We start from the raw sequence: 13,320 nt of genomic DNA, 5'->3' as shown, positions 1-13,320 counted from the left end.
TCTCCCTTTACCCTCCCTGTTTTGCCACTCACACCACTGGTCCTATAGGGCTCATCCATCCTGGATTCCCTGTATTTTCTTTGACCAAGTTTTTTAATTTTTTTCTACAGCAACCCTGTAGTATTTATTGCTTTGTGTCTGAGGGTTGTTTTTGTTTTGTTTTAAGAAAAGGGGGGAAAGCTTTAATTCTACTAGGTCAGCAGTTCCAGTTCTCACCCTGTGAGTAGCAATCCCTTTGGGCGGCAAGTGACCATTTCACACGGGTTGCCTGATTCATAACAATGGCAAAATGACAGTGATGAAGTAGCAACGAAAATAATGTTATGGTTGGGGAGACATCACAACATGAAGAACTGTATTAAAGGGTAGCAGCATGAGGAAGGTTGAGAACCACTGCTCTAGGTGCTTACTTCACCTGGTAAAGCCGATTAACATTTTGGCATTTTTTGTTTTGTTTTCAAAAAGAAAGTAACCTTCTAATAGAGAATGTAATAGAGTTTGCAATTTCTCTATAATCCTTATTACTCATCATTTTCAGGTAGTGAAAATGAAAAGTAATTTGGAACGATTCCAGGTTACAAAGCTCTGCCCATTCCAAGAAAAAATTCGGCGACAGTATTTAAGCACAAATGTAAGTCATTCTCTTGATTTTGACCTGATTTTCTTTCTCTGGATCCTTAAAAGATGAAATTAACTTTGCTTTTGTGTAAATGTGTAGGTAATCTGTGTTTTGTTTTCTTCTTCTGTTGCTCAGGCTGTTTTTTTAATTTTGAGATGTGTCATACATTCAGCAATGTGTATAAAATTGGTATAAATGTTTGAAATAATTTTTAATGGCATCTGTGTGTCCACCAATCAGGATAAGAAATAAAACAGTACTAGTGCCCATAGATATTTCTTCCCTAAGTACTTCAGTCCAATTGTATAGCCCTCCCTCCAAGCCTGCATAGCTAATAACTAAACAGACATTTGTGTTGATGGTCTCCACACATTTTTTTTCTAGATCTGCACAGTTTATGTGTTCTGAAATAGCACATTCTTCATTCTGAGCAACTGAGTAGTGCCCACAGCCTATGCCGTATAAGGAAAGGGCAGGAATGCTACTCGTTACAGTAAGCTGAACAGTCTCTGGGATATAATTATCTGGCTTCAGCTCCTCTGACCAGCTAACAGTAGAGAGTCTGAGGGCAAGCTAGCATGTAGCAGGCATTGCTCTGCACATTGCCTCTGAATCAAAACTGGTGGGACTAGACAGGGTGATTGGCAAATCATCCCAGAGTAGAAACATAGACAGTATTGTGTCATAAAGTTTTTATATCTAGGATTGTCAACATGGGAGTTTCAGTTAAAAGCTGAACCATTTTCTTCAGTAAGAATTTTTATTTTTTAAGTACTTATTCCTAAGAGTTCTAAGTGGGTTTTCTCAAAATGTAAATTTATGTTGCTTATCAGAAAAAAGAGTGCTGATGGCAAAGTGGGTTACAAATGGAGCTGCTAGTTATAAGGTTAGCAGTTCAAAAGCACCTCTGCAGGAGAAAGAAGAGGCTTTCTATTCCCATAGTGACAGGCAGCCTGAGAAACTCACAGTGACACTTGTACTCTGTTCTGTGAGCTTGCTAGGACTCAAAACTGACTGGATGGCAGTGAGTTTTTCGAGGCGTGCTTTGTATCAGCACAGTGGCCTGTAGCGACCTGCACCAGAGCAAGGATGGCAGGTCGGCTTTAGCTCATAGACCTTCTCAGTTGGTTATTAGTACCTACAGCACTGTGTTGAAAAGGATTCTGAGCCCATGAATGGCCTTACAGGAGAATCGTATTTAGTCTCAAAGTGGTAGGACAGAGCCTCTGCTGCCCGCCAAGCAAAACAAATTCGATCATTTCTAGACAGGGTTAAACGTGTTTAACCTCCAGATAATGAACACATGTATGGTAAATCAGGAATTTTGCTTTTATAATTCTGTGCCTTGGATTCGACTGAAGTCATCGATACCCTAAAATGCTATATTTAGAATTTTTGCTGGTCTCCTTTTCTGCCCTGCCAGAATTAACTTGTAGAATACACCTCCTTTGTCACCATATAAACACTCTGTTAAGAGTCTATCCCTCAGATTAAGTGTGAATCTGTTGACTTCCATAATTAAGGTATACTTGTTGACTAATCATAACTTATAGTTCTTTTTTTCCCCTCCGTAACTTATAGTTCAGACTTATGTTCAGGCTTGGTATTTATGTGTAACATTGGAACAGTTTCGCTTTTCTGTGATTTGCTAAGTTACTTCGAAGTCCTGAAAAGTGGAGCTAGAAAAAGAAGAGAGAAGTTGTTGACTTTTTAAACTTGGCTGTGCATTAAAATCAAACTTTTGCAAATTGGAGATTCCTGGGTCTCATCCCACATCTGCTGCATGCAACGCTTCAAGGGAGTGAAACATTTTCCAAATAATCTGTAAAATAATGTTGATGCAAAGAAAAAAAAGGTTGATGCCCCATCCCAGCCATAATTACCAGACTAGTACAAGTCTAGAAATCACCAGTCCAGTTCATTGCCTAAGATTGACTAGAGTCCAGACTGGCCAAAGCGCAGTTAGGACTTTCATCCCGTCCTGTAGCTGACGAGGGAGGCAATAGATAAACTTCACAACCAGACAGAGCAGGCAAGTTTTCAGCTTCTAAAAAACCAGCCACCTCTCCCTTTCTGTACAGATGGGGCTCGTGGAGCCCTTGCAGACTGCTTGCACATTGCCTGCTTGACTGAGGAAACAAACGCGTTTAGAGACAAATGTGCCAGATTTGGGGCAGAAGTACTAGCTTCTCCAGCCTTCCACCCAGTTGCTGCCTAATTATCTTGCTGTGTTTTTCAGCTGGTAAGTCACATAGAAGAGATGCTCCAGACAGCCTACAACAAGCTCCACACGTGGCAGTCACGACGCATGATGAAGAAGACGTGAGTGCTCGTGGCTTCGCGTTTTTGTGAGATGGAGCCCACTGTGGTCTGCAGTAACTCTGGACACCTGACCTGACAGCCTTGCAGACCATCTCACAGACGTGACAAGACACACCTGCACTGTGTGGACTTTCGAGCCGATGCCTATTGTACCTTGCACATTGTGGAGGGAGAGGAAGAAAGGGACTGTGATTGGACTGAAAGCGGGGGAGGTAAATTAAGGCAGAACCAAAATGAGCTAAGTTGCAAATATATATAAATATATATATTTAAAAAGACACTGTTTACTGCAGTTACTCAGGAACTGCTTTTGATTCACATTAAGCTGCTTTCAGACATTTAAAAACAACAAAAACTTTTCTTAAAGGGTGCATTGATAAAATCGGAGGTTTTTGTTTTGTTTTTGTTTTTCTGTGTAAATGTTTTTCTAAGTTTATGGCACAGGGTACATCTATTCAGAATTTCTCCTCCATCCTCAGAGTATACTGAATTCTAGTTGTCACTTCCATTACAAATGATCGAGGCTACTTAAAAGCAGAGGGAGATGTTGCTCAGCCCTCTGGAAACGGTTGTAGTCAGAAGACATCATTGGTTCTGTGTTTCCTACGGAAATAAGAAACAATCAACATTGCACTGAATGCTTGTGGTTTGGGGTCCCTACAGGATACAGAGGGAACATTCTTGCCGAAAATTGAGTGAGATTTTTTTATGCAGAATTTTGTCAGAAGGCAATAGCACTGCATGCTTTTCTGTGAGTGCAAATGTACATTGCTAAAAGGTTGTGTTGTTTTGTTTTTTAAGATGGCACGCGCTTTGAAGAGAGGAAAATGCATTTTTTAAGAGTTTAAAAATCTTATGAGTGAGAATTATAAGAAAGCTTACTTATTTTCACCTTTAGAAGAAATAAAAGATGGTTCTCGTATCTCGTTTCCTCCAGTCTCTATCTGACTGTTAGCTATCTTTGGCGAATCGATAATCAGTGCATAGTGACTGAAAAGCTTAAATGTGAAAACCAGCAACAAAAAAGAGGTTATATTTTCTGTGCCATATTTTGTTCTTAATATCAGCCTAACTTTTACCTAAGACTAAATGTCTTGTATTAAAAACTACACAAAAAAGTAAAACTTTTTTAGATACTCTTTCTAACTCTTACCTTCTTGTGGTTTCTCATTATGTGTGATGTTCATGTTCAAAGTCGTTACTAGCAATTCAATATCATTCATAAAGGAAACAACAGTTCCAAACCCTGCGCTGGCCTTCTGCTAGTAAAAGCAAAGAGTCGGCCTCCACGCCTGCTGCCGGTCTTCCTGCTTGTCCATCATAGCAGTGTCAGCGGGATGGTGTGCTCGCTTGTATTTACGTGTTACATGCCAGTTCCACAAAATGCTCTTCAAGGACCTTATTTCATCACCACCACAATGGAACAGAAAGATGAGTGTAGTCTATGGGAAAGGCAGATATGAGCAAAATATTGAATGTTGTATTATAGTGGTTAAGTGTAGTGGTGCCCAAAGAAAGAAAGACAGTTTTCTGGAACTGGAGCAGAATTCACTGGAGACATCGCTATAGATAAACATTTGTGGTTGAATAGGAGTCTGCTGATTTCAGTAGAAGGATCTGCATGATGGTGGGAGGGCTTAAAAGACTGACGTGTTAGGGGAACACGATTCTGTGAGATGTGAGCACCGGGAGTAAAAGCTGAACGTGAGGAGAATATCCCTTCACTGTGAACGACTCAGATGCCAGAAATTCAGACCTTACCATTCAGCATGGAAGAGCCAGGAGACATTTTTAAGTAAGTGGGTGGTTTGGTTTGCTGTTCGTTATTTCTAATTAACAGCAAAACCTCCACCCAGTTCACAAGTTTTTTAAAAGAAAAGCCAGTGCAGTACAATGATGAATGAATGACATGGGTCTCCATTAATGTTCTTCAAGAAACGAGGACAAATGGAATCCCTGAGTCTTTGTTGGATGAAGTCTGTCTGATATTAGCTACCAGTGTGATTTGAATTTGAACTACAAGATTTCTAGAGTAAGTGTGACTGGAATCTAGGTTCAAATTTTGAGTGGTCTAATAAATAGGAAATAACAGTGAAGACACTGCGGAATTCTTTTACAGATGAGAAATGGGCTTAAGAGGTTAAGTAACTTTCCCAAGTTCGAGAGCTGGGATTTTATCCACCATTGGCCAGTTCTTCCCCAGCACTGGTTTATACTACCTGTTTTTCCCTTTGCCTTGTCTGTTCCTGTCTTGGATACATTGTGGGATGATTGAAAGCATTTTTTACTCTTGAACTAGTATTTACTCCTATGTTATGGACTGGATTTCCCCCAAAATGCATGTAAATCCTAACTGTTTGAAGAGTCCTGGTGACACCTAACCAGAAAGGGTTCCAACCCACTAACTGCTCTGCCTGAGAAAGGGAGGGTGAAGAGTAGTCTTGGAAGCCCTGTGGACAGTTCTACTCTGACCATTTACATCTCCGTGGGTTGGAATCACTCAGCAGGTTTTATATCCATTTGGGGATGTGTTTTTGTTAATGAAGCAGCAAGCAAGCAGAGATGAGGGCAGGTAGTTACAACACAACATGATTACCAGGGAACCAAGGAACGGAACGGCCTTCCCTCAGAGCCAACCAGAAGAAGAGTTCCCCAAGAGCTAGAGCCCTGATTCAGGCTTCTAGTCCATCGAACTGAGAAAATGGGTTTGTGTTTGTTACTCTGCCCGCTTGTATTTCCAGTGTAACCGCACTAGATAACTAATAAGACACCCTGCAAGATGAGTCATGAGCTGACCTTGTGATAAGTCTGTTATTCTGGGAAACGAGAATATTTTAATATCTACCTGAATTAAACCATAATTGTGCTGGCTAAGGGATTAGTTCAGAAAGTGGTTTCTTATTGGTAAAAATGCCTTCTGCCTGGAGCTGACAGTGACCCAGAGATGGAAAAGTGCCCACTTGTAAGATGCGTTGTCTCCAGTGTCAATACTTGCCGGGATTCCTCAGTGCGTTACCTCTGCCCTTTCCCAGTTTAGCTCCGTCAAGACTCAGCTGTTCTCTTAGTTGGAGACCAAAGGAGTCTTGGTTATTTTCAGCTCTTCATGCTCCAGAACTGGAGCATTGCCTAGAACTTAGTTCAGGGGTGATCAACCTAAATTTGTAGTCCTCAATCTCATTTGGATGTGAATTAAGGCTGTAAAGCAGCTTCAGAAATCTTGTCTAGTGGCTTGCAGGCTTGGTAACTGCAGATTCCTGCTGTTGTAGACTCAGTAATATGAATGAGTAAAATAGAGTTGCACCTGTTGAAGTCAGGCCAGAGCCCTTCCCAACCCCCAACAGAATTTGGCATGAAAATTGCAGTACCATTTCTATCCTTCAGGCAACCCACTGTGTTGTAAGTGAGCTGAAATTTAAAATTCTGCCTTAGGTGGTACTTTTCTATGGTCACTGAAATGAAGTTGATAAATTGCATATCCAACTGCATTTTAGTCAGCGAACTTAACACTCTAGAAGACAAAGGTGGTCATTAGATTAAAAACAAAGCCCCAACCCTCTTATTTATAAACAGAAATAGCTACACCTTGCTTGACTTGCCCTCCCGTCGGGGTCATTAGTGTATTATGAATTCAAAGGTCTTGATGACGTGCGTTTCTTTCTGGTCCTAATCTAGTAATGAAGTGCCTGGCACAAAGGAAGCACTCACAAAATGACCTTCCTTACCTACTATTTCCCTATACCAGGTAGAATGTTGAAGGTTATGTGTTAACTTAGCTAGGCCATGATTCTCAGTGCTTTGACAAATACTATGTAACCATTTGTGAATGCATTTTGTGATCTGATGTGAGCAGGAAATCAATTGGGAGGTTTCCATGGTGATGTGGCCTGCATCCAATATATACGGGATGTTCTGGCCAGGCTCACCCTCTCTTGATCCTGCAGCAGACTTTGCATCCTCCGTTCCTGGGACATGAACCAGCCACCGCCTGCCGTCTGACCTGCAATTTTGGATTTGTCACCCATGGATTTGGAGCTTGCTAGCGTTCACAAGTGCATGAGCTATTTCCTTGAAATACATAAACATACATCTGCATCCCTAGTGGTGACGTTGGGTGGGTATTGGACTGATATAACAGCTAAACAGTTGGCTTGATAACCACAGTTGGAAGCTGGCAGCTCCCTTCGATTTAAGCCTGTGAAATCCTGTGCATAGTTGCTATGCACAGCATGGACTCCCGGCAGAGGGATATAGATGTGTATTTCACTGGTTTGCGCCTCTAGAGAAGCCAGGCTTCAGTTCCAGGTGATGGGTTCCGGCTGCCTGTAATATTTGCTTCATAGCTGAAGCTATTTTCCAAATGTGTTTTATGCTAAATAGATACTCTTATTTAATCTTTAGGATTCTTTCAAGAAATCTTACATTCCAGATGGCTGGGGACTGGCGACAATGGTCCACAGCCCTCACCCCACCCCACCCCCACCCCACCCCAAGGCTTAGTTCCCGAAGGCTTAGTTGTGGAATGGACAGTCTGCCTCCTTGCAGCGTGTGTGCCTTCAAGGCAGTTGCGGCTCACAGTGACCCTGTATGACAACAGGACTGTCTTGGGTAGTCTTTATAGTCTTTGCTCTTGTGGCGCCTCTGGTTGGTTCCAATGACGGACCATTTAGTGAGCGGCAAAGGGCTTACCCATTAGGTCACCAGGGCCCCTTTCATGGGATTTCATTTAATTAACCCTTATGTGATTTCTGGAACCAAGAGGGTATCTACCTACATTTTCTTCCTCGAGGTTTAGTGGGAAGCTCCTATCCCATATTTAAATGTTTAATGCATGTTTCTGCTGGAACTGCATGAATGTACAGAAATGGGCCTCATCCTATGAGCTCCAGCTCTAGACAAGACTCCTTGGGATAACTGCATCCAACTAATTACATCAAAATCCATATTTAAATGGTTATTTTTCACTCCAAATGGTTTCCATTAATGAAAACCCATGGTTTTGACAAAAAAAAAAAAAAAAATCAAGGTGGAAAAAACTTTTCTTAAAGGTTAAACAGGCTCAGAGAGGTGGATCACATGCCCAAAGGCCATGACTTGAACTTAGATGTAGTAAACTAAGATTCAAAGCTGGAATGCCGAATCTGTGCAGCTGGACACTGACCTTCCCCTCCTCATTGTCCCCAGCCAACCTACGGGGGCAGGGTGGACCTTCATCTGCTACTTGCTATACATAAAGATGAGCAGAAGAACTTTTCTATCAAACCAAACACTGGTAAACATGGCTCGAAGGCTGAGCGTTGGCTTCAGCCTCCTGAAGTTAAAGGAAGGAGATTGGTCAATCTGTGGGTTTGAAGCCACAGAAGGGGGGAGGGGCATGGATGAGGTTCTAACACTGCTGTTGGTACCACAAAGCACCCATCAGCCCCCTAAAGGCCTTTTCAACCCATCACCTTTGTAAAGTTAATTTTGCTTTTTAGCAAAGACATGAACTGAAAACTCTGCCTTTAAATCAATTCCAGCTCGGAGACCCTACAGGGCAGGGTAGAACTGCCCCTGTGGATTTCTGAGTCCGTAACTGTACAGGAGTAGAAAGCCTGGTCTTTCTCTCGGGTGTGTAACCAGTACTCCTAGTGAATTTCTACAGGCTAGCAAAGTAAAGCATTAAACGCACAAAAAGGCACATACCAAAATACTGCGCCCGCTAACCCACTGTACCCTCCCATCCCCTCTTCAGAGAATCAATTCCTTTCTATTTCTTTGGCTAATGTAATTCTTTTATTAATGTCACCATTTTTTGTTAGGCACTGCCAAGTCCACCTTAACTTATCCAGGACCTTATGGAAAATCCAACAAAATGGTGCTGGCCTGTGCCATCTTCCCGACGGTTGCTGTGTGTGAGTGCCTGGTCTCGGCTGTTGTGTCAGTCCATCCCATTGAGGGTCACCCTCATCCTTGCTGGTCCTCCACTTTCCCCATCACGATGTCCTTTTCTAGTGACTGGTCTTTCCTGAGGATGCCTCCGAATCAAAGGAACGGAATTGCTTCTAAGGAACTTTCTGGTTGTAAAATTTTATTATAAAATATGCCATAGTTCAGTGATATTAATTACATTTACAAAGTTGTGAACCCGTCACTGCTATTTCTAAAATATTTCCATTTCCTCAAGCAGAAACTCCCAAAATCATTTAGCAATGGTTCCCCGTGGCTTCTTCCTCCCAGTCCCTACTAACTACTAATCTACACTTGACTCTCTGTGTTTACCTAGTCTAGATATTTTGTATAAGGGTCTATTTCACTTAGCATACTGTTTCCAAAGTGCACTGATCTTGGGAGATGAGAATTTCATTTCCCTTCATGGCTGAGTAAGAGTGCATTGTACCTGGAAATCCCATTGTGTTCATCCATCTGGTGGGGAGCATTGGGTTGTGTCTGTCTGCTGACTGAATAATGCCACAGTGAACCTCGGTTTGAGCCCCTGCTTTCAACTAATCTGCACTTATCCCTAGGAGTGGACCCCAAAACAGACAGACAAAACAGAACCCAAACATGCTGACATCGAGTCGACGCTGGGTGAAAGGTGGTTCTCCCTTTGGTCCTTTGAGGAACTGCCAAACTTTTCCACGGCAGCTACATTGCTCTGGATTCCCAACAGCGAGGATGAGATTTCCAGTTTTCCACATCCTCGCGACACTTATTATTTTCCTGGACTGCTTATTGTGTTACATAAGTGCCACCCTAGTGGGTGTGGAGTGGTGTCTTAACAGTGTTGATACTGAATTTGACGACCTTCCCATGATCCTGAGAAATAGTGCGGGTCAAAAGAAATCACCCCCCTCTTCATGCTCAGGAAAACCTCCTCCTCTAAATATCCGCCCTGCCCAAGTGCCTTACGTAAGCTGTCAGATGCCCCTTGTTTACCTATAACCAGGTCAGACACATCCGCAAATTCTCTTCCTTGCCCTATAAATGACTAACTGAATTGCTTGTCTCCACCTATCAAATGGAAACCAAGTGTTTGTTAACCAAACTTTGGGTAAGCTTCTCTGCTTCCCACGAGACCCTGAACTTTGTCCTATCCTCCCCAGAGCCGATATGCTACCGGTCTGTAAGGGCCGCTGCAGGAGATAGGTTGACCTCACGGTGAAGTGTTTTACTGTTTTATTTTCAGTTCCATGGCACCCCCCTTTCAGGCCACTTCCTCGTGCCCTATTTTTTGTTGTTCCTGTGTTTACTCTGTCACTAGAAAAGAAAAATGTTTCTTCCTAATTCTTTGAAACACTTGCAGATCTTTTAAAAATCATTTTATTGGGGGCTCGTACAATGCTTATCACAATCCACATATACATCCATTGTGTCAAGCACATTTGTACATTTGTTGCCATCATCATGCTCAAAACATTTGCTTTCAACTTCAGCCCTTGGTATCAGCTCCTCATTTTCCCCCCCCACCCCTCCTCCCTCATGAACCCTTGATAATTGATAAATTATTATTATTTTGTCATGTCTCGCACTTGCAGATCTTATGGTCAAGAATGTATTCCTCATTGCAGTCATCTGAGAGGCCCATGTGAAGGGAATCTGGAAGCCAAGCAGAATGGATGCATTTGAATGATGGTGCTGGCAGGAAAAGCAAAGGACCACAGACCATGGCCCATGGACCGCCAGAAAGACATGGCCAGACTCTGGCTTGCATCCGTAGAAGCAAGGATGGTGAGTGAGGCTTTGTCTCACAAACTTGGGACACGTTGTCAGGCGAGACCGGTCTCTGGAGAAGGACATCACGCTTGGTCAAGCAGAGGGCAGTGAAGAAGGGGAAGGCCCTCAACAAGATGGACTACACGGTGGCTGCCACAAGGGGCCCAGACAGAAGAACAACCTGAAGATGGCGCGGGGCCACGTTTCGGTACGTTGCACAGAGGGTCGCCATGAATCTGAACTGACTTGGTGCCACCAAACAAAACGTGCTCCCCATGGTAGTGGTCCCCCCCCACCACCAGTCTCCAGATCCCCCTCTTTTTCTTTAATGGGGGAGCCTGGGGGCATCGTGATTACTCTGTGCTGCTAACATCAAGGTCAACAGTTCAAAACCACCAGCCTCTCCAAGGGAGAAAGATGGGTTTTCCACTGCCATGAAGAGTTACGGTCTCGGAAACCCACAGGAGTAGTTCCACCTTGCGCTGCAGGGTCCCTGTGAGTTGGAATTGACTCAGCGGCAGTGAGTGTTTGTTTTGTTTTATTTTTGCGGGGTTGGGGTGGAGGGGGACGTTCTTTATTATAATTTTTTAGTCATTTTATTAGGGGATCATACAACTCTTATGGGGGACGTTCTTTAATAAAATCTTATCCCTGTCAAAATCTGGATTTGTTTGGATTTTTGGTTTGGTTTTACATCAGACACATAGCTTCTAAATATTTTCTCCTTGTCTGTGTGTTCTCTTTCACTTCCTTCCTATTGTCTCTTCACTTCCTGATGCACACAAATACATCTATTTTTAATTTGATGCAGCCAAATATATCTCTTTTTTCCTTTGGTTGCTCTTACTTTCAGTAGCACACCATTATTTCTTAATGTGTTGACTTTGTTACTGTCTACTGACTTTCTAGGCCCTGGCTGACCTAAATAGTTAAGCATTTAACTACAGTGAACCCTCGCCACTTCGCGCTTCGACTTCCGCGGCTTCACTCTATCGCGGTTTTTGCGTAACAGCACCCACTGCCTACACCCGCTCCTTCAGAGGAAAAAGACAGCGACCCACCTGTAGAGTACATCCCTTAAGTCATTTCATAGGCTATTGATTACAGTATTTGTAAGAACTATGTATAATAATACTGTATGTGAAATATGTAATACTGTAAACTAGATGCCATAAATAATATAATACATAATAAATGATAATTGTAACGTCTAAAATGTTTTACTGTATTTCCCTTTTTCGTTTAATAAATTGGGTAATACGAGTGTAATGGTGACTAAAGGGTGTTTTTTCATGTCCTCTATGCTCTAACTACGAAAATATTTGATTTACAAATAAGGAATCCTACTTCGCGGAATTTCATTTATCACGGTAGGGTCTAGAACCGATTAACCGCGATAAACTAGGGTTCACTGTACTCACTGAAAGGCAGCTCAAAACCAGCCAGGGGCACCTAAGGCAGCTTGGTCATCTGCTTCTGAAAGGTCACCATCTAGACAACCCGTGGGACAGTTCACATGCCCACGTGTAGCTGCTTCAGAATGGACTCCACGGGAACCAGCAACTACTGACTGGTATGATAGCCTATGAGGGTGTATTGTTCCACCACCACTGCTCTGAATTCCCCTTCTCCAGCCCCCCAACATTCTTAGTAATCAGTAGTCTGTGCTTACAGGGCATCCTGACTGTGTGAGTATTATGTACCATTTCAGTCCAGGTCGCAGCAGGAAACAAATTGTTCCCATGGCTACTTCTACCCCTGCACTCTAAAAAAACTATAAAACCCCCTTCTGGCCCACATTTGACTAAACAGAAAACATCCAGTTGCCCCCCAGCTAATTCCAACTCAGGATCTGAGACCCTGAGAGTTTACATAAGACTGTGCTGTATAAGGAGTTTCCATGGCTATGGTTAACAGGGTGGCTTGCTAGCTGCAAGGTCAGCGGTTTGAAACCACCAACAGCTCCATGGAAGAAAGATGGAGCTTTCTACTCTCATAAAGTCTCTGAAACCCAGAGGCTGGTTCTACGCTGTCCTACAGAGTCGCTATGCGTCAGAATCACGTTAAGGGCAGTGAAGTTGTTTTTCTGTTTCTGGGTTTAGGATCTTTCAGAAATAGATCCCCAGGTCACTGATGTCACTTGGAATAACACAGTCCACAAAGACAATGTTCTACGTCCTACGGGGTCTTAAAAGCTTGCCAGCAGCCACCTAGGATGCAACCTTTAGTCTTTCCTTGCCCAAAGCAGAACAACCAAGAGCACATCGAAACCATTAGTCCAGTGGGAACATTAGTCTCCACGACCCTGAGACCAGAAGAACTAGATGGTGTCTGCCTAACACTACCAACGTCTCTCAAAGGAAGGTACTGAATAGAGTGGGATAAAAATGTGAAGCAAAACTCAAAATCACACGCAAAAAGCAAGCTTACTGGCCCAATAGCGGCTGATAGTACCTCCACGTCTACTGCCCTTCGTCACTCTTCAAGTCTGGAAATGAACTCACCCCCAAGGCTTAATTTTCAGCCAAGCAACAGATAGGTCTATAAACATTGTAGGCAAATATGAACATTTTAGATTAGTCAACCATTTGAGATCGAAAGGGCAGCTCTGACCCAAGGACACAGTTCAGAAGGGTGAGGAAAGAGGGAGGGATGGACACAGGACACACGGGGCGGAAGCGGGATAA

The 13,320-nt window shown here is 43.0% G+C and overlaps 1 protein-coding gene across 1 annotated transcript in view; it reads left to right on the top strand.

The window, feature by feature from the left end:
• The window catches only part of GTF2H1 (general transcription factor IIH subunit 1), a 35,120-nt gene extending 31,257 nt beyond the window's left edge, over positions 1-3,863 (top strand). Inside the window, exons 14-15 of the mRNA XM_004711584.2 lie at positions 539-631; positions 2,859-3,863. Coding sequence (XP_004711641.1) covers positions 539-631; positions 2,859-2,945 — 180 coding nt within the window. The 3' untranslated portion in view covers positions 2,946-3,863. The remainder of the gene's footprint in view (positions 1-538; positions 632-2,858) is intronic.
• The last annotated feature ends 9,457 nt before the right edge of the window (positions 3,864-13,320 follow it).

The sequence above is a fragment of the Echinops telfairi genome, unplaced genomic scaffold, assembly GCF_000313985.2.
Source record: "Echinops telfairi isolate 266 unplaced genomic scaffold, ASM31398v2 ScPeMD7_60;HRSCAF=208, whole genome shotgun sequence".
NCBI classification, from domain to species: Eukaryota; Metazoa; Chordata; class Mammalia; order Afrosoricida; family Tenrecidae; genus Echinops; species Echinops telfairi.
Note: the sequence above shows the minus strand (reverse complement) of the source record. Positions and strands in the feature narration are given on the sequence as shown.